At 45.0% G+C, this 19,961-nt stretch overlaps 1 protein-coding gene across 1 annotated transcript in view; it reads left to right on the top strand.

The window, feature by feature from the left end:
- pgm2l1 (phosphoglucomutase 2-like 1) overlaps positions 1–19,570 on the top strand; it is a 196,278-nt gene extending 176,708 nt beyond the window's left edge. The window contains exons 11-14 of the mRNA XM_034168705.1: positions 9,352–9,481; positions 9,572–9,761; positions 12,640–12,773; positions 19,331–19,570. Coding sequence (XP_034024596.1) covers positions 9,352–9,481; positions 9,572–9,761; positions 12,640–12,773; positions 19,331–19,433 — 557 coding nt within the window. The 3' untranslated portion in view covers positions 19,434–19,570. The remainder of the gene's footprint in view (positions 1–9,351; positions 9,482–9,571; positions 9,762–12,639; positions 12,774–19,330) is intronic.
- Positions 19,571–19,961: the final 391 nt, after the last annotated feature.

Raw genomic sequence — 19,961 nt, 5'->3', positions numbered from 1 at the left:
GGTGGAAAAGGACAACCATTTCCTTGGTCATGGATACATTTAAATCCAAACAATTATCTCTGCACCACAGTGAAAAAATGTCCAGTTCAGCCTGTAGAAGTCCATCTGTGTTAGTGGAGTCCATGATAATAGTGTAATCAGAATATTTGATATATGTTATTCCGGGGGTAGTGCGGAATAACATTAAACAGGATGGATGGGGTCATGTATTGCGAGATTTTGGCAACCAATCTCCTTCCCTCAGTAAGAGCATTGAAGATGGGTCATGGCTGGATCTTCCAGCATGACAGTGACCCCAAACACACAGCCAGGGCAACTAAAGCCCCGTTTACACATAGACGGTAAACTCTACCGGAAGCGGCCCGGCAGAGATTTTGCCCCCTCCGGGCCGTTTTAGGGATCAAACGCCGTAGTGCACGGGGGCGTGGTTTGGTTCTGGCTTCACCAGGAATCGTCGAAAAAATTATTCAACATGTCGAATAATTCCGGGAGCACTCCCGGAGAAGTGGCCTGACGACGGAGACAACGCAAACAACGGCGTTTGATACTTTTTAATCGCGGTGTCATCCCGCCCCTTCCTGTAGTGCCGCAGTTTACACCGCCGTAATTGGCGGCCGGCGTTGTATCCCTAACCAACGGTGTGTAAAACGGCGATAGAGCCCACATCGGCGTCCTCAAAGGCGTTTTAACCGGCGACAGAGGCAGACAAAACGGCAGCGCTAGCGGACAGTACGCTGTTCTAAACGCCACCTCCCGGTTAACGGCGTTCCAAACGGCCGATAGGCGACGGTCAGTGTAAAAACGCTAGCGTGCTCCCTGCAGGTCTCTCACTCGCGGCCAGCTCCAGATTTTTTTGCAGAGAAGCTCCAGTATACCTCCTAAAATAAAATTGGCAGCGGAAAGGACTTACCAAGAGGTCTGGTTCAGGGGTAGCCCTGTGGTGGAAACAAGCAACACGTTGAGGAGGGGAAAAAGAGAGAAAAGAAAAGGCTGAGAGGTGAGCTCCCTGTCACTCCCTCCCCCTGCACTGACAGCTGCTTCAGCCTATTATACTCTGGGGGCGGTGCCTATAAGCAAAAGTTTCTGGAGTAACGCAGGATTTGCCTGGATAAATCCAGCGGTACACAGGGCATTATCAGTGGCAGCAGAACACCGCCGTTCTCACGCGCGTCTTAACCTGCGATTGTAAAGGATAGAACTGAGTATTAACCCCTGTTGCCTGACATTTGCTGGATGCTACGGCGTCAAAACTCCGCTTTATTCGGCGGATTTAGCGGCATTTTATCAGCGTATTTGCGGCTAGTACGGCGCTCAAAACGCTGGCGAAATGCTCCGCCCCTTTCCACCGCGAAAACAGTCGGAACTACCGCGAACTTCGGTCTATGTACTACCCGCGGACAGAACCGTCTATGTGTAACCTGGGCTTAAGGAGGGGCTCCGTAACAAGCATTTCAAGGTCCTGGAGGGGCCTGGCCAGTTTCCAGACTTGAACTCAATAGAAAATCTTTGGAGGGAGCTGAAACGCCAAACCTGAAAGATCTAGAGAAGATCTATATGGAGGAGTGGACCAAAATCCCTGCTGCAGTGTGTGAAACCTGGTGAAAAACTACAGGAAACGTTTGACCTCTGTAATTGCAAACAAAGGCTACTGTAGCCTTTGTTTAGCCCTTTTACTGTAGCCCTAGCCACAGTCCGAAAGCCGTCCTCCACAGACAATCAGTTAAGGAGACAATCAGTTAAGAAGCTCTGCAGCTGAAGTTTCACCACCAAGAAAAGGCAAAAAACATCTGTAACACTGGTATAACAATAAAAACAAACAATTCTTTCATGGACTGAGAAGTAATTTAGGGTAATTTTGTGGTGCTGAATCCAAATCTGAGCTCAGGTTTCCTCCCACAACCCACATGTTCTGTATTAATGGGTTACGCAAAAGCTGCACATTCACTCACGAGTTTGATTCCATTAATCGCACAAAAGCAGCTTCAAAAGCATAGTTGTTAAACCAGGTTAGGTTAAACCAGTAATATGGTTTTATGGTGCAGAAGACGTGTGTGAGACTGCAGCTTTTGCTTTAGTGCTTCATGAGAAATATGTTTTTATATCTCAAAAACGTGATGTAATTGGCAAAATCTAACACCAGATTTGGATTCAGTGCCCCAAATTACCCAAAATCCGTTGAGAAACTCCATGCAAAAAAATTGTGTTGACATTGTAATAATAAGAAAAAACATATTTGAATGTGCACATGCCCAAATGTGCCCGTGCTGGTTTTTGTTTGGTACAATTACACCAATCAATCAATCAACTTTTTTCTTATATAGTGCCAAATCACAACAAACAGTTGCCCCAAGGCGCGCCGAAACTATTTACTCACCAAGCAGCGTCCATCACGCACTGTCAGCTTTTATGATCAGATATGATTTGAACATTGATGGAATAAAAATGTTTCCTATTAACAAAAATTCATCATGTGATGGCGCCTTTACTGTTGGGAACGTGAATGCACGGACCCACATTAGGGGACGTAAATGAACGGTCAATAGGAATACCAATAAATAACAATTTATTATGTAAAGTGCAAACAAAGGTCAAAATATGTTTAGTCCAATTCTCAAAAAAATGGTGACACGTGGGCAGGCCCGAGGGTAGGAGACGCCTATCCAGAGAAGAGCCGGAACCCATGAAGCCCCACCGCCAACCGGAGGCGCCAAGGCCTGACTCCCCCAGGTGGCCATTGTCCGAGGCTGCTGGACCGGTACTGCTGGCAGGAGCAAAAACAGGTTAGGGTGGGTGAGTGTTCACCCAGCAAACAGTCAGCAACTCACAGTTATCCTCTGGGAGGAATAAGTCCAGATAGTCCCAGAGTGCAGAGGAAAAACTGGAGGACGTGCAGTGTCTAAGGTTATACTCAGAAAGTCAGAAGTGAGGAGTGGAGACGCCAACTCCTCCAACTTCCACAAACTCGGCTACAAGCTGCAAGTATAAGTCACAACTGCAAAGACTTGAGTTACAATGAATGTGCGAACGGCACAAAACGGCTGAGTAGGTTTACCTGTAAGGTAAGCTGATAACTCGGCAGAGTTATGGTGTCTCTCCCAGGCTTTTATGGATGAAGTGATGATGATGAGAATCAGCTGATGATGAGAATCAGCTGCCAGCTGAACGGTGACCTGGAAAAAGCCAGGGCGCCCTCTAGAGCCCAAAAAATGCCAAAATGGCAGGGCGCCATTTGGTGGTGGGCCAGCAGTACATCCTCTTCGGCAGCCCACACAACATTTACAGCAATATGTGTGCAGTCAACAGCTCCGATTACATTCAGAAACCGGCTCTTGCTGCAAATTGAGCTTTAATGTTGGAATGTGATGTACTTGGATAACATTGTGTTTTACACAGCTGGCATGGCTCAGCTCAAGGTTGACTGGCACACTCCTGACCGATCAGCCAGCTCCTGCTGGAATGCCCCTGTTACCAGGAAGCCCAGTGCAGTCAGCACCTGTGTGGGCACAGACGATCCCTGGCTCCTCGCTGCACTGTGCTCTGGGCCAACCGCAGTTCTGCGCACAACTTCAGTAACACTGGCCTTGGTAATCGAAATTGGCTTATGAGCCATTTAGGGGTGCGCGGTATATGAAGAAGATGGTATAAATGATATAAATTTGACCTACGGTAAAGATTTGTACTCCACCAACCAATAGCGATAGCGCATGTTGATGCAAGCACAGAGACCACAGAGCAAGAGGAGGTGGTAAAAAAAAAGGTGTGCACTTCAAGCTCTATACCAGTCTTTAAATTCTGTTAATAGGTCTACTATAACATGAATTATGATTAATCATTTCCGTAATGTCTTTTGTGAATTTTATGGTCCTATTTTGTGTGCGTATTTGCAGAAAGCCGCAGCAAAAAGTCTCATTTCCTCATTCGGCTCCGTATCAGGGCAGGAGAAACAGAGAGAAAAAAACATGCCTTCCTCTCTATCATTGGTGGAATCAGGATCACCAACCCACATGGGGTGGTCTCTGAGGACTTTCTGGACAAAACAGCACCAAAGGCAGACAAAAATACTGACACTGCCTCCAATTTGTGTGGCATTTTATTACATGTACATAGTGCATGCAATAAATGCCACATACAAAATCCAAATGATCCTGCATTTTAATGTAAATAGTTGTATATAACTTTTTTACTACATCTATGATTTTGAAATTTACTATTTATATTTGTGTTCTAAGTTATAAAAATGTTTCTGTTTGCACAGTTTTGCACCACAGAGTGCTGAGTTTTAATTTTGAGTTTTGAGATCTGCACAATAAATGTTCTCACAATAACATATTTTTTTATCCATTTAGCTTTGCTAAGGGACTATATAACCCATTCAGAAACATTTCCATTCTAATTTTTACACTTAAGTTTATATAGAAGCTTCTCAGTGCAACCAGCGCTCAGGGCTACTACAGAGCACCATCCCTGCTGTTTCCCTTCTGCTTGAAGATGCATCGTGAACGACAGCGTCTGGCTTTGGGTCCGGACGTTGCATGGTAGAAGCAGAAGCCAGTTTGCGAGCGCTTTCGGGGCGGGAGAGGTTCAGCCGCCATGAGTGCTGCTTCCTCTGGAGGCGGAGCTGGTGTGTGTTGCGCGGCTGCTGCAGCTGCGTATGCCGGGGAGAGTGCAGCTGCCGTCATGCCGTGGTGCTGGCCAGCTAGGAAGAGTTTGTCATCTCCTGCGCCACCGCACGGCAGTCCATGATCTTGGTGTTGGCCAGTATTGTGCACACCTGGGGAGGGACTTGGTGCAGGAATAGGTAGGTGAGCAAAAAGTCTGGACAGTGTCCCCCAGGAGCTGCAGCATTCTGTCTATGAGCTCTGAGGGTTTGCTGTCCCTCAGCCTGTGTAGGGACAAAAGCCTGCTGGCCCTTTCAACATTGGACAGTTCAAAAGTTTTGAGGAGGTGATCTTTGAGGGCAGGAGCGTGACCAGCCTCGTTGCCTTGGAGCCCGAGGGCCGAGATGATGTAATAATATTTCGTGTCATCCGCGATGATCTCCTTCAGAGTAAAATGCCCCTCGGTTTGGGCAAACCAGGTGGCAGCAGACGACTTCCAGAACTCTGGGAGCTTCAGTGACATAGCATTCGTCGTTGCGTTTGCATGCTGATCAATCAACTTTTTTCTTATATAGCGCCAAATCACAACAAACAGTTGCCCCAAGGCGCTCCATATTGTAAGGCAAGGCCATACAATAATTATGAAAAACCCCAACGGTCAAAACGACCCCCTATGAGCAAGCACTTGGCCACAGTGGGAAGGAAAAACTCCCTTTTAACAGGAAGAAATCTCTAGCAGAACCAGGCTCAGGGAGGGGCAGTCTTCTGCTGAGACTGGTTGGGGCTGAGGGAAAAAACCAGGAAAAAGACATGCCGTGAAGGGGGGCAGAGATCGATCACAAATGATTAAATGCAGAGTGATGCATACGGAGCAAAAAGAGAAAGAAACAGTGCATCATGGGAACCCCCCCACAATCTACGTCTAAAGCAGCATAACCAAGGGATGGTCCAGGGTCACCCGATCCAGCCCTAACTATAAGCCTTAGCGAAAAGGAAAGTTTTAAGCCTAATCTTAAAAGTAGAGAGGGTATCTGTCTCCCTGATCTGAATTGGGAGCTGGTTCCACAGGAGAGGAGCCTGAAAGCTGAAGGCTCTGCCTCCCATTCTACTCTTACAAACCCTAGGAACTACAAGTAAGCCCGCAGTCTGAGAGCGAAGCGCTCTAATGGGGTAATATGGTACTACGAGGTCCCTAAGATAAGATGGGACCTGATTATTCAAAACCTTATAAGTAAGAAGAAGAATTTTAAATTCTATTCTAGAATTAACAGGAAGCCAATGAAGAGAGGCCAACACGGGTGAGATATGCTCTCTCCTGCTAGTCCCCGTCAGTACTCTAGCTGCAGCATTCTGAACCAACTGAAGGCTTTTTAGGGAACTTTTAGGACAACCTGATAATAATGAATTACAATAGTCCAGCCTAGAGGAAATAAATGCATGAATTAGTTTTTCAGCATCACTCTGAGACAAGACCTTTCTGATTTTAGAGATACTGCGTAAATGCAAAAAGGCAGTCCTACATATTTGTTTAATATGCGCTTTGAATGACATATCCTGATCAAAAATGACTCCAAGATTTCTCACAGTATTACTAGAGATCAGGGAAATGCCATCCAGAGTAACGATCTGGTTAGACACCATGCTTCTAAGATTTGTGGGGCCAAGTACAATAACTTCAGTTTTATCTGAGTTTAAAAGCAGGAAATTAGAGGTCATCCATGTCTTTATGTCTGTAAGACAATCCTGCAGTTTAGCTAATTGGTGTGTATCCTCTGGCTTCATGGATAGATAAAGCTGGGTATCATCTGCGTAACAATGAAAATTTAAGCAATACCGTCTAATAATACTGCCTAAGGGAAGCATGTATAAAGTGAATAAAATTGGTCCTAGCACAGAACCTTGTGGAACTCCATAATTAACTTTAGTCTGTGAAGAAGATTCCCCATTTACATGAACAAACTGTAATCTATTAGACAAATATGATTCAAACCACCGCAGCGCAGTGCCTTTAATACCTATGACATGCTCTAATCTCTGTAATAAAATTTTATGGTCAACAGTATCAAAAGCAGCACTGAGGTCTAACAGAACAAGCACAGAGATAAGTCCACTGTCCTAAGCCATAAGAAGATCATTTGTAACCTTCACTAATGCTGTTTCTGTACTATGATGAATTCTAAAACCTGACTGAAACTCTTCAAATAGACCATTCCTCTGCAGGTGATCAGTTAGCTGTTTTACAACTACCCTCTCAAGAATCTTTGAGAGAAAAGGAAGGTTGGAGATTGGCCTATAATTAGCTAAGATAGCTGGGTCAAGTGATGGCTTTTTAAGTAATGGTTTAATTACTGCCACCTTAAAGGCCTGTGGTACATAACCAACTAACAAAGATAGATTGATCATATTTAAGATTGAAGCATTAAATAATGGTAGGACTTCCTTGAGCAGCCTGGCAGGAATGGGGTCTAATAAACATGTTGATGGTTTGGATGAAGTAACTAATGAAAATAACTCAGACAGAACAATCGGAGAGAAAGAGTCTAACCAAATACCGGCATCACTGAAAGCAGCCAAAGATAACGATACATCTTTGGGATGGTTATGAGTAATTTTTTCTCTAATAGTCAAAATTTTGTTAGCAAAGAAAGTCATGAAGTCATTACTAGTTAAAGTTAATGGAATACTCAGCTCAATAGAGCTCTGACTCTTTGTCAGCCTGGCTACAGTGCTGAAAAGAAACCTGAGGTTATTCTTATTTTCTTCAATTAGTGATGAGTAGAAAGATGTCCTAGCTTTATGGAGGGCTTTTTTATAGAGCAACAAACTCTTTTTCCAGGCTAAGTGAAGATCTTCTAAGTTAGTGAGACGCCATTTCCTCTCCAACTTACGGGTTATCTGCTTTAAGCGAGTTTGTGAGTTATACCACGGAGTCAGACACTTCTGATTTAAAGCTCTCTTTTTCAGAGGAGCTACAGCATCCAAAGTTGTCTTCAAAGAGGATGTAAAACTATTAACGAGATACTCTAACTCCCTTACAGAGTTTAGGTAGCTACTCTGCTCTGTGTTGGTATATGACATTAGAGAACATAAAGAAGGAATCATATCCTTAAACCTAGTTACAGCGCTTTCTGAAAGACTTCTAGTGTAATGAAACTTATTCCCCACTGCAGGGTAGTCCATCAGGGTAAATGTAAATGTTATTAAAAAATGATCAGACAGAAGGGAGTTTTCAGGGAATGCTGTTAAGTCTTCTATTTCCATACCATAAGTCAGAACAAGATCTAAGATATGATTAAAGTGGTGGGTGGACTCATTTACTTTTTGAGCAAAGCCGATAGAGTCTAATAATAGATTAAATGCAGTGTTGAGGCTGTCATTCTCAGCATCTGTGTGGATGTTAAAATCGCCCACTATAATTATCTTATCTGAGCTAAGCACTAAGTCAGACAAAAGGTCTGAAAATTCACAGAGAAACTCACAGTAACGACCAGGTGGACGATAGATAATAACAAATAAAACTGGTTTTTGGGACTTCCAATTTGGATGGACAAGACTAAGAGACAAGCTTTCAAATGAATTAAAGCTCTGTCTAGGTTTTTGATTAATTAATAAGCTGGAATGGAAGATTGCTGCTAATCCTCCGCCACGGCCCGTGCTACGAGCATTCTGACAGTTAGTGTGACTCGGGGGTGTTGACTCATTTAAACTAACATATTCATCCTGCTGTAACCAGGTTTCTGTTAGGCAGAATAAATCAATACGTTAATCAATTATTATATCATTTACCAACAGGGACTTAGAAGAGAGAGACCTAATGTTTAATAGACCACATTTAACTGTTTTAGTCTGTGGTGCAGTTGAAGGTGCTATATTATTTTTTCTTTTTGAATTTTTATGCTTAAATAGATTTTTGCTGGTTATTGGTGGTCTGGGAGCAGGCACCGTCTCTACGGGGATGGGGTAATGAGGGGATGGCAGGGGGAGAGAAGCTGCAGAGAGGTGTATAAGACCACAGCTCTGCCTCCTGGTCCCAACGCTGGACAGTCACAGTTTGGAGGATCCAAGAAAATTGGCCAGATTTCTAGAAATGAGAGCTGCTCCATCTAAAGTGGGATGGATGCCGTCTCTCCTAACAAGACCAGGTTTTCCCCAGAAGCTTTGCCAATTATCAATGAAGCCCACCTCATTTTTTGGACACCACTCAGACAGCCAGCAATTCAAGGAGAACATGCGGCTAAACATGTCACTCCTGGTCTGATTGGGGAGGGGCCCAGAGAAAACAACAGAGTCCGACATTGTTTTTGCAAAGTTACACACCGATTTAATGTTAATTTTAGTGACCTCCGATTGGCGTAACCGAGTGTCATTACTGCCGACGTGAATTACAATCTTACCAAATTTACGCTTAGCCTTAGCCAGCAATTTCAAATGTCCTTCGATGTCGCCTGCTCTGGTCCCCGGAAGACAATTGACAATGGTTGCTGGTGTCGCTAACTTCACATTTCTCAAAACAGAGTCGCCAATAACCAGAGTTTGATCCTCGGCGAGTGTATCGTCGAGTGGGGAAAAACGGTTAGAGATGTGAACGGGTTGACGGTGTACACGGGGCTTCTGTTTAGGGCTACGCTTCCTCCTCACAGTCACCCAGTCAGCCTGCTTTCCCGACTGCCCGGGATCTGCCAGGGGGGAACTAACGGAGTGTCTTTGAGAAACATTGAAATATTGTCACACTTGGAGTCCCTGCTTTATCCAGGCTTCCTGTGTGGCAGCATGATGCCCGAGAAGGATGGAGTGAGTTCTGCGGCAGTGGTTGCTGAGATGGCCTCCTACCTCCACAGCAAGAATCTGACCTTGAACCAGCAGCTCCACAACATCTACCAGATGTGAGCAGCTGCACACATAAACATGTCCTGACAGGTAGGTCCAGTATTTCCTGTCTGATGTTACCTGTGCTGTGTATTCCTGATGTGCAGATACGGATATCATGTTTCCAAGACTTCCTATGTCATCTGCAATGACCCCCTCACCACCCGCAAAGTCTTCAGTCGCCTGCGGAACTTTGATGGTCATGGTTCCTACCCAAAAACATGTGGAGGATACAAGATCGTCCATGTGAGAGATGTGACCACTGGATACGACAGCAGCCAAGCTGACCGAAGATCTGTAAGACTCTGGCTTTAAACCAAAAAAAAAAACCTCTTTACCCGTTCAGTCTGTTTACTTATGATGTATATATACACACACACACACAGCATGGCCTGTCATTGGATGACGCTACTCGATGATCATGGTGTAGAGCTGCTGTGAAGTGTTTAGGCGTCCGTTCACAGTGTGTTATTATGACTGTTTGTCTCTACAGGACTTTGTCTGTGTTTGAACCATTAAAATGATTTAAAACTCACTGTTTGATGAAGCTGTTGAAGTTTGATGAAGTTGTTTGGCTGCATGCTTCAAAACACCGCTTCTTGTTTTAAATTCAGCCTGTGAGACTAGCTTCAATTCAGCGCTTTGAATGGAGAAAGAGCACTACAGATGCAATGTTTGCTCTGACAATACTGTTGAAGTACAGAGAAGGACAGAAAGAGTTACATTGTGTGTTTGTGGACTTAGAAAAAGCTTATGGCAGGGTGCTAAGAGAAGAGCTGTGGTATTGTATGAGGAAATCTGGAGTGGCAGAAAAGTATGTTAGGGTAGTGCAGGACATGTACAAGAATAGTGTGACAGCGGTGAGATGTGCATTTGGAATGACAGACGCATTCAAGGTGGAGGTAGGATTACACCAAGGATCAGCTCTGAGTCCTTTCTTGTTCACAGTGTTTAGTCTGGAGAGGTGGAGATATGCTCTGGAGAGAAGGGGGATGAAAATCAGTAGGAGTAAGACTGAGTCCATGTGTGTGAATGAGAGGGAGCCCAGTGGAATAGGGCAGTTACAAGGAGTAGAAGTGGTGAAAGTAGATGAGTTTAAATATTTGGGGTCAACTGTTCAAAGTAATGGAGAGTGTGGTAGAGAGATGAAGAAGAGGGTGCAGGCAGGGTGGAGTGGGTGGAGAAAGGTGGCAGGAGTGATTTGTGACCGAAGAATATCAGCAAGAGTGAAGGGGAAAGTCTACAAGACAGTAGTGAGACCAGCTATGTTGGACGGTTTAGAGACGGTGGCACTAACAAAAAGACAGGAGGCGGAGCTGAAGATGTTGAGATTCTCTTTGGGAGTGATGAGAATGGGCAGAATTAGGAATGAATGTATTAAAGGGACAGCTCAGGTGGGACAATTTGGAGTCAAAGTCAGAGAGGTGAGATTGAGATGGTTTGGACGTGCAGAGGAGGGACTCAGGGTATATAGGGAGAAGGATGCTGAGGATGGAGCCACCAGGCAGGAGGAGAAGAGGGAGGCCAAAGAGGAGGTTTATGGATGTGCTGAGGGAGGACATGCAGGTGGTTGGTGTGACAGAGGAAGATACAGAGGACAGGGTGAGATGGAAACGATTGATCTGCTGTGGCGACCCCTAACGGGAACAGCCGAAAGAAAAAGAGGAATGGAACCTTCAAGTCAAAACATTGATTCAAAGCTTTGGTTCAAAGCTTCAAATACTCCACAGTGCTTTGTCTGTAATCTTTGCTTCAAATTTCGATATCGAATGTTATCAGTCAATAACTAGGTAACGAGTAGCTTAGCTAGTCCACAGTCAGCTTCTTGTTTTGAATTCAGCCAGTGAAATGTCTCAGTTCAAAGATTCCAAAGAGGGCTTCACTCTCATCTTTGCTTCAAATGATGTGTGAGGATCACAAAAGTAGCTAGAAGTTGAAGAGTTTACGGCCTTCCATAGACGTTCACATGACCGTGAGCCGACGGGAAGTCGACTTCACGGTCACTCACCCAAATCAAATGAAACGCTGAAATGAAGTGTTAGAAGACATTTAAACACATGAACTGACAGACTCCAGCAGAACATAAAGTCAGCAAACTGAACACCAGGGGGCGCTCTGACCCAGACCTGACAGCGGGCTGATTACTAGGTAAAAAATTAACACCTGGTGGTGCAAAGTAACAAAACTATTTGAATACAAGCAAATTTAATTGCTACAGTGTTGTCAGAATGGAAGGAAAACATTTAGTTTTTATGTTTCTATGAAGTTTGATCTGCATAGTGTTGATTTGACACTTTGTGCAATGAATACGTGCAGTACTGCTTACGGCTCTACAGTAAACTAACGGCAACTTGACGGCGACGCCCACTGATGGAACAGCCAACACGGCACGTGTTTGGGTATCAGTCAGACTTCAGATCAATGACTTGGGCGATCGCGGCCTCGTCACAGAGCATCACCTCGGCTCGGAGCCCGCTAGAACCATCCCAGAGCCTGCCGGAACCAGCCCAGATCCCGCCGGAACCAGCCCGGAGCCTGCTGGAACCAACCCGGAGCCTGCTGGAACCAGCTCAGAGCCCGCTGGCACACAGACAGACAGACAGACAATTCTTTCTTGAATAAGTTTTAATTAAACATAAATTTGAGATTTCAAAATGTACTCTGTCACTCTGGGGTACTGTCCGGGTACACTTCCTGTCCATAGGAGGAACGGTCTCAGCTGTAACATAACAATAGCTCCATCCCGTTTCCCAGTGCTGTCTGCAGTAAAGCACAGGGGAACAATCCTTGTCTTCCAATGGGAGGAAGGGAAGTGAACATTTAGACCTAAATACACTCTGACCCCCCCTGTGGGACATGGTTGGTATTCAAAGAAAGTTTGCACCCTGTAGCCCTGGGACCTTCAGTACTGACGAGGTGTCAGCCAATCACAGTGGGCAGAGCAAAACATCATCACCTGTAGTAGCAGGGTTAACTCCGCCCTTCCTGTGAGGTTGTGAATTTTTTGCTCTGTAGGAGGTTTCTGTTTGCAGCTTTGTCAGGACGTCTTCAGATGAAACTCTTAGTCAGACACATTCTTTAAGGAAGATTTTTATGGTGTCAGTGGATTTGTCATTGTACGTTAAAACGGGTGTTTGCGTGTCTAACGTTCCCGTGTCTTATTTGACTTGTTCAGGTGCTTCCTGTGACGAGGAGCAGTCACATGATTACCTTCACCCTGGAAAACGGCGTGGTGGCCACGCTGAGGAACAGCGGCACTGAACCCAAGATCAAATACTACACCGAGCTGTGTGCGGCGCCGGGGAAGAGGTCAGTCCCCTTAAAGTCTTTCACTCACACACTGAATGTTCCTCCCTTCACCTCAAAGCACAGTTTGCCACATGAGGACTTTCTGTCACTTGACATTCCCTCAGTGGTGATTGAGGGACTCTTGATCGTTTCCTGGACAGGGTGGTGGACCCGGCGTCCTGTTCGTTGGATGTTGTTGGTGACGTTATACTTCAGTCGTGTTTTCCCTTCACAGTCTGTTCAGCTGGGGGGGGGGCACTCAGGGTCCTGTTGTACTTTGGCCAGTTTTGTAGTTCTGTTTTATAGACTAGACCCATTTTTTTTTTTTTATGTGCTTGTTGAAGGTGAACATAAATGAGTGGCCAACCAAATAGACCAGAATAGAGCTTTTTGGAATTTTTTTTCACCAGTGACCATCTGGATGATCCAGAGGAGGCATGGGAGAAGGTCATGTGGTCAGATGAGACCAGAATAGAGCTTTTTGGAATCAACTCCACTTATCATGTTTAGAGGATGAGAACAACCCCAAGAAAACCATCCCAACCATGAAGCATGGAGGTGGAAACATCATACTCTGGGGGTGCTCTTCTGCAAAGGGGACAGGACGACTGCACCGTATTGAAGGGAGGATGGATGGGGTCATGTATTGCAAGATTTTGGCAAACAACCTTCTTCCCTCAGTAAGAGCATTGAAGATGGGTCATGGCTGGGTCTTCCAGCATGACAATGACCCCAAACACACAGCCAGGGCAACTAAGGAGGGGCTCCGTAAGAAGCATTTCAAGGTCCTGGAGTGGCCTGGCCAGTCTCCAGACCTGAACTCAATACAAAATCTTTGGAGGGAACTGAAACTCCAAACCTGAACGATTTGGGAAGATCTGTATGGAGGAGTGGACCAAAGTCCCTGCTGCAGTGTGAGAAAACTTGGTCAAGAACTACAGGAAACATCTGACTTCTGTAACTGCAAACAAAGGCGACTGTACCAAATATTAAGGTCTGTTTTTCTATTGGATTACTTATTCCATGGAATAAAGTGCAAATTAATTATTTAAAAATCATATAGTGTGATTTTCTGAATTTTTTTTTAGATTCTGTCTCTTACAGTTGAAGTGAACCTACAATAAAAATTACAGACCTCTACATTCTTTGTAGGTGGGAAAACTTGCAAAACTGACAGTGGATCAAATACTTATTTCCCCCACTGTATGGAAGGAAATACTAAAAAGAAACAGAAGGGGCACCTGAAGAAGGACAAAATCAAGGAAGCAAAGAGAGAGAGAGAAAATTAAACCTGTTATAAAGAAGAGGAAAGCGCTCAAAGAAGAATACTGAGGACGTACTTACTTTGGGAAAAAGTAACCCAGGTTTAAATATATATATTTTTAACATTTTCCCAGTTGAACAGTAGTATAAGTAACATGTCCATCTGTGAACTTAGACATTCAGTGTCCTGTAAAATGACAGCGAAAGTCGTTGCTCCAGCAGAGTTTAGCACAAACATCCCCGACATCGTGACCAACTTACATGAAAAAATTGGAATAACACAATGATTATGAAATTTTCCCAAATGTGAGACACAGTTTTGACTGAGGCATATTTTTAATATAATCTAAATATAATCAAAGACAGTCTGGTTCCTGTGTGGGTGTAGTATCCTGACAACACTTGCAGGCACCTGTGCAGTACAATCGTCCTTTCTTGCACGTGCATCTTTGTGAAGAACATCCTGTTGTGTAGGAACAAGAGACCATCTCTACTAGGGATGGGTATTGATAAGATTTTATCTATCGATGTCATTATCGATTCTGCTTATCGATCCGATTCCTTATCGATACCTCGTGAATTTTGTACTAAAAGTAGGCTTTACAGGTTTTCTCTGTATTTCATCGAGTCTTAAAGTAAATAAATATGAAAGTGATCACTGTATCCTTGATCTCTGGACATAAATAAAAATAAACAAAACAGTGTTTCGCTTTGAAGTTATTAATTCAGACTGGATTCTATCGTTCTAACTTGACTCCTCAGAGAGCCGAGCAGCGTTTGGAGCTGTGTGAACAGAACGGAGGATGATTCTCGTTTCTTTCTCCCGACAAGACAGGAGTCCCAGTTAGTAACTTTAATCTGCACAAAAGTGACTCACGATTGACATAATCTTTGATGAACAGATTCCAAGCCATCTTTTTGCTGGGTCCAAAAAAACTGTATCACAGCCAGACGGTGCTTGGAAGGGGATCAGTGTCTCCAAATGGATCATCATGGGCAGGGATGTACTTGGGCTTCTTTGAGGTTCCTGTGTTCAGCTACAATTGGTTGCATACATCATCTCAGAATGCACAATCAGCAAGTTCAGTACATCTGTGTCGCATGCAGAGACCACAACACTGTGCAGTGGGACACAAACCATGCAAAATAATGTGTGTCTGCTTCTTCGTGTACTGCCTGAAGCAACTGAGTATTTACACAAGGGTCAGTGGCCCGCACCTCATCCTCTCTGGAAAATCCTCCACAAACAAACAGTGTCTTGTCTGCTGGTGCACTCTGCAGAAGAAAGCTAGTAAGGTCACTTATGTTCTGTGGTAGGGACAGAAAGTCTGGCCAGGTGTCTGACAGTGGGACACTTCCATCTGTGAAGACTCTTCTGATAGGGCGGGGATGCTTAACCTTCTTTTTCCTGGTTCCAGACTTTGTTGATTGCATTTTGTACTGATCAAAGGTCACAACAATCCTTTGAAAGGATCTTCTAAGATGTCACAACAATCCTTTGAAAGGATCTTCTAAGATGCAAGACAGCTGTAAGAAAAGCATCCCTAAGATCTCTACCTGTTATGAGGTCTGCAGGGTGCCGCTGATGTTGCACTTACCCACTCTCTTTCTGCCGGTTCTGTTCCAGAGCTGGTGATCCTTGCCGGCCTGAGCGTTGAAGCCACCATTGAGGTTGATCTTGCCAGATGCCTGGTTAGCAGATAAAATGATAACCAAAATGGTGTAGAAGGTTTCCTTCATTTCATGGTGAGTGTCAAGTGTTGGTGCATAAGCACTGAGGATGAACACAGGTGGGACACATGGCCGTCACTCACAATTTAGAGACAGAGTGTCATCAGTCCTTCACTCACAACCACTGCGAGCTCAGTCACCTGTGGAAGGAGAGTTCTTGATGGCAAAACTGATATCGTGGATTTGTTGTTTATCCTCAGGAAGCCCATTTCAGAAGGAAGTTTAACCTGCTGCTCCCATAGCTGACGATGACTCAAGGCGATGTTTTTGTTGTTCGCCAGGGTTCATATGTTCCGTTTACGAGATTTCATCACTTATGTTGTTGTTTTTGGCAGCACAATGGATTAACGGTTAGCACTGTTGCCTCACAGTGAGAAGGTCATGGGGTCGATTCCTACCTGTGGCCTTTCTGTGTGGAGTTTGCATGTTCTCCCGTGTTTGTGTGGGTTCCCTCCAGCTGCTCCGGCTTTCTCCCATGTCCAATGACACGCGGTTAGGTGGAATGAAAACCTTAAATTGTCCGTAGGTGTGAATGTGTTTGTTTGTCTGTATGTGACCCTATGACAGAATGGCATCCTGTCCAGGGTGAACCCTGCATCACGCCCTATGACTGCTGGGATAGGCTCCGCCCACCGTGACCCAGTCTTGGATAAGCGGTTGAAAATAAGTGGATGAGAGTGTTTTTGTTTTTTGACTGCAGAGCCCATGACCCTCTGGACACAGTAATCCAGACAGGTTAAGCTGAAGCAGACTATGTTTTGGGCACTTTTTCTAGCCCCCTCACTGTTCAGAGTAAGCAGAGTGGATCCTAAATAGGACTGCCCAGTCACAGATGCAGCAGCCAAAAACCCTCCTGCTTCTTACAATTAGTTGACAACTGAATCACACATCTGCCTCTTCCATGCCAGGTCAGAGCTAAGAGCTTCCAGATTCCAAGTCCGAGTCACTTTTTGTAGATTGCCAGAAGACTTTTGAGTGTGCAGCGCAGCGTAGAAAATCTGCAACCAGGGTCTATACAGACACCTGTGCGTGGGTTTGCATGGGAATGGGAACCGACAAACACATGGTCCTTGACAGATCTTCAGCCTGGTCCAATGACTGGGAAATCCTACATGATTGGGGTCTGAGGTCCTTCTGTAGCCTTCATCCACCTTCACAGCTGTTGGGTCACAAGTCATCACCTCTGCCTTATCCGCGGTGGAGGACTTCTTGTTTCACCAGAGCCTTGTTACATGTGCATTTTTAGCTCACCTGGACCAAAGGTTTGATGGTCTTACGTCATGGGTCGCCTGTCTGTTGGCATGGGCGGCAGCGGCAGTGTGTGTAAACATCTTCTTTTCTGAAACTGCTGAGCCACTTAACTGAAATTTGTGACCTTGATACAGTCTTTGAAGTTGGGACATGCCAACTTTTCTAGCTGAAACTGTGATGTCCTTTGTGTTACCCAAGTGAGCTACAGTGCATGTGGCACTGTTTTCTGTGTAAACCATGGTTTGCTGACACAATACACATTTGGTCAATTTGCACATAAAGTGCACATGAAGCAGCAATCGTGTGCAAAACGTGTAAAATCTTAGCTGCCTCTAACACCTTGTACACCTGTTGCGACATCTGTTTGTGCACACCAGCAGCTGAAAGACAGAGTGTGCGCTGTGAGAGCCCATTGAACCCTCTCTCGGCAGGTGTCAGCCAATTGACACAACAGGTGACACACATGAACATCTAACACCGCTCGCATGGGACTTAGAAAATGTGTGGCCATTCACACAGTTAACATGACAACAGTCAGCAGACGATCACTGTCGAGCTGGATGTGAAATTTGTCAAAGTTCCCACTACTGTGAAGTTGTACATGTGGCGTGCCAGAGTGTCGGCTCCCCCACAACACATGTGCATGTGGTTTGTGCACCCCCAAACGTGTACGTGTGGTTCACGTGCACTCCACCCACGTATCTCTCATCCTATCACAGTGCGACATCTTGGTCTGTGCACTGACAAGACTGGGGGTGTGGCTGTTGAGACATTTCCAGTTCTGGACATCACAGCTGCAGCAGATGACACGTGCGTGTGTGCTTGTGTGGAGATACATAAAAACGGGCTGTCAGTCCATTTTGGACACGCAGCAGGTGATCTGAATGTCACGTCTGACAGGACACGCGTGTCTGGCCGTGAGGGCTGTGAGCAGCGCGCGCAGGACCAGGACAAGCCAAAAGAATGACAAATACACTACTTTCAGTCATGTATCAGCAGAAATACGCCGTAACAAACACATAGTTATCACAGCACTTTTTTTCTTTTTTTTTTAGAAAATACATTTATCTGCTTGTGGATTTTAGCCATTTCACGCTCCTGTTACAGGACAGTGATTGTAGCACAGTGGTAAAGTTTCTGTCTGGTAATCAACGTGTGGGTTCAAATCCCGTGATTGGCATTTTTTTTTTTTTTTTTTTTTTTAACCAGGGTTATTTAAACGCAGGCTTCTGTATTGCCTCCCCTTTTATGTATTATTTATATCAACACAGTGATATTCACTGGTTTTTATTTTATTTTCCTCCACTTCAGCGGTGCAATGTGGTGCACCTCATCCCATGGAACACCCTCACATGCACAAACTGTTGCACTGACATCGTGCACGCCTGCCCATCGGCGTGATGTTTTGTGATGCACTCATAAGAGGTCTATGGCCATGGCTCGCCCTGAGTTGTACGTATTCTTTAATGCACTCCTTAACAGATGAAATCTGCCACATCAGAGGAAGTCAGTCCACCGTACACGGACTGCTTGAAGGACCACACTAAAAGTAGGTGTATCTGGTTCCAGTTCTGCCATTACTGTAAGACTCAGGAGACTAGAACCACTTAAAGATTTAATCCTTTGTGATATTGTACAGAATGTTAGAACAGTGTTTGTGCGGGGGGTTTGAATGTCCCAGTCATGATGGTAAAGAGGTTCTTCAATCTTGCCAACGGAAGAAGTCAGGGGTGAAGACTACCTGAGGCAATCAGAGAGAGACAGATTGGTGTCAGTGTTGTGGAGGAGGCAGAATTTCAGGCCAGTGACTGCAAGCAGCAGAGAGGTGACTTAGAAGGAGTTGATGACTAAAAGGAGACCAGCTGCTTCCTATTACAGATGCGGCTGTCATTGATTAGGTGAATCTGAAAGCTTTGAAAACTTTCTGGCACAACGTACGCTACATTTCTACAAACCTCAGAGCTTTCCAAGTTGTCAGTGAGAGGGAAGTATGATCCAGATGTGTTCACCCACATGAGCATCCTCAAATTCTGCCGTGGGTGTCACTGTGCAATGGTTGTCCCCTTAGCACGGCACCAGCCATCTGCCTGATGCCTGAGCAGAACCCTTCCTGCTGTCTTCTACTCCCAGAATGTGGATCCAAACAGCTTCCTGCCATCCTCTGATGGATGGCAGCAGCAGAGTTTGTCCCACAGGGATCTTCTCATCTGGTGTCTGTGTGTCGCTGCAGACTGGAGGTCTACCTACAGTCTGGGTCCATGGAAGAATTATTGGTTTGCATTGATAACACATGGACGTTGACCAAATGTAAATTTCCTGTGTGTGTCTTACAGTGATGTCTGCAGTCTACAGGAGGAGCTGATGAAGGTCACCACATCTCTAGTGGATGACTTCCTGGAGCCCGAACAGAACAACTTGCTTCGCCGTGTCACTTAGCATCCAGAGGATGGTACTGTCCCGTCAGCCCAGACTAAGTCCACATCTTGGTTCTGTGGTTCTTCCTGTTCCCAGCTTCAGTCTGTCGTGTGGATTCATTGTCTTAATTTAAAACTATTGTTGTGTTTAATGAAGCAGCAGGTCGTTAGTCGCACACAGTCTGGTTGGAACCGGTCTGAACCGATTTGCTCCTTGTGGACTTGAACGGGTTTTCTGGGGACATGCTCTTTGTGGATTTAAATATTTTACAGGCAGAACTGTCCCTGAGTACATCATGAAGGTCTCACCTTCTGCCTGCAGTGGTTTGGACATTTCAAGGTGTTTGAATGCTTTGAGCAATTTTATGTTGTGTTACAGTTCGTGCAGTGATGAAGGTTCTCATGGTTATGACTGAAAAAAGATCAGGCAGATGGACGACCGCAATCTGGATCTTCTACTGAAGATCCAGATTGTGTAAAATCCCTCCCTCTGTGAAAGAAGAGTGAAGCTACACACGTACAGATGTTTTGGACAACTGATTAGTCTTGA

The sequence above is a fragment of the Thalassophryne amazonica genome, chromosome 4 (assembly GCF_902500255.1).
Source record: "Thalassophryne amazonica chromosome 4, fThaAma1.1, whole genome shotgun sequence".
Lineage (NCBI taxonomy): Eukaryota > Metazoa > Chordata > Actinopteri > Batrachoidiformes > Batrachoididae > Thalassophryne > Thalassophryne amazonica.
Note: the sequence above shows the minus strand (reverse complement) of the source record. Positions and strands in the feature narration are given on the sequence as shown.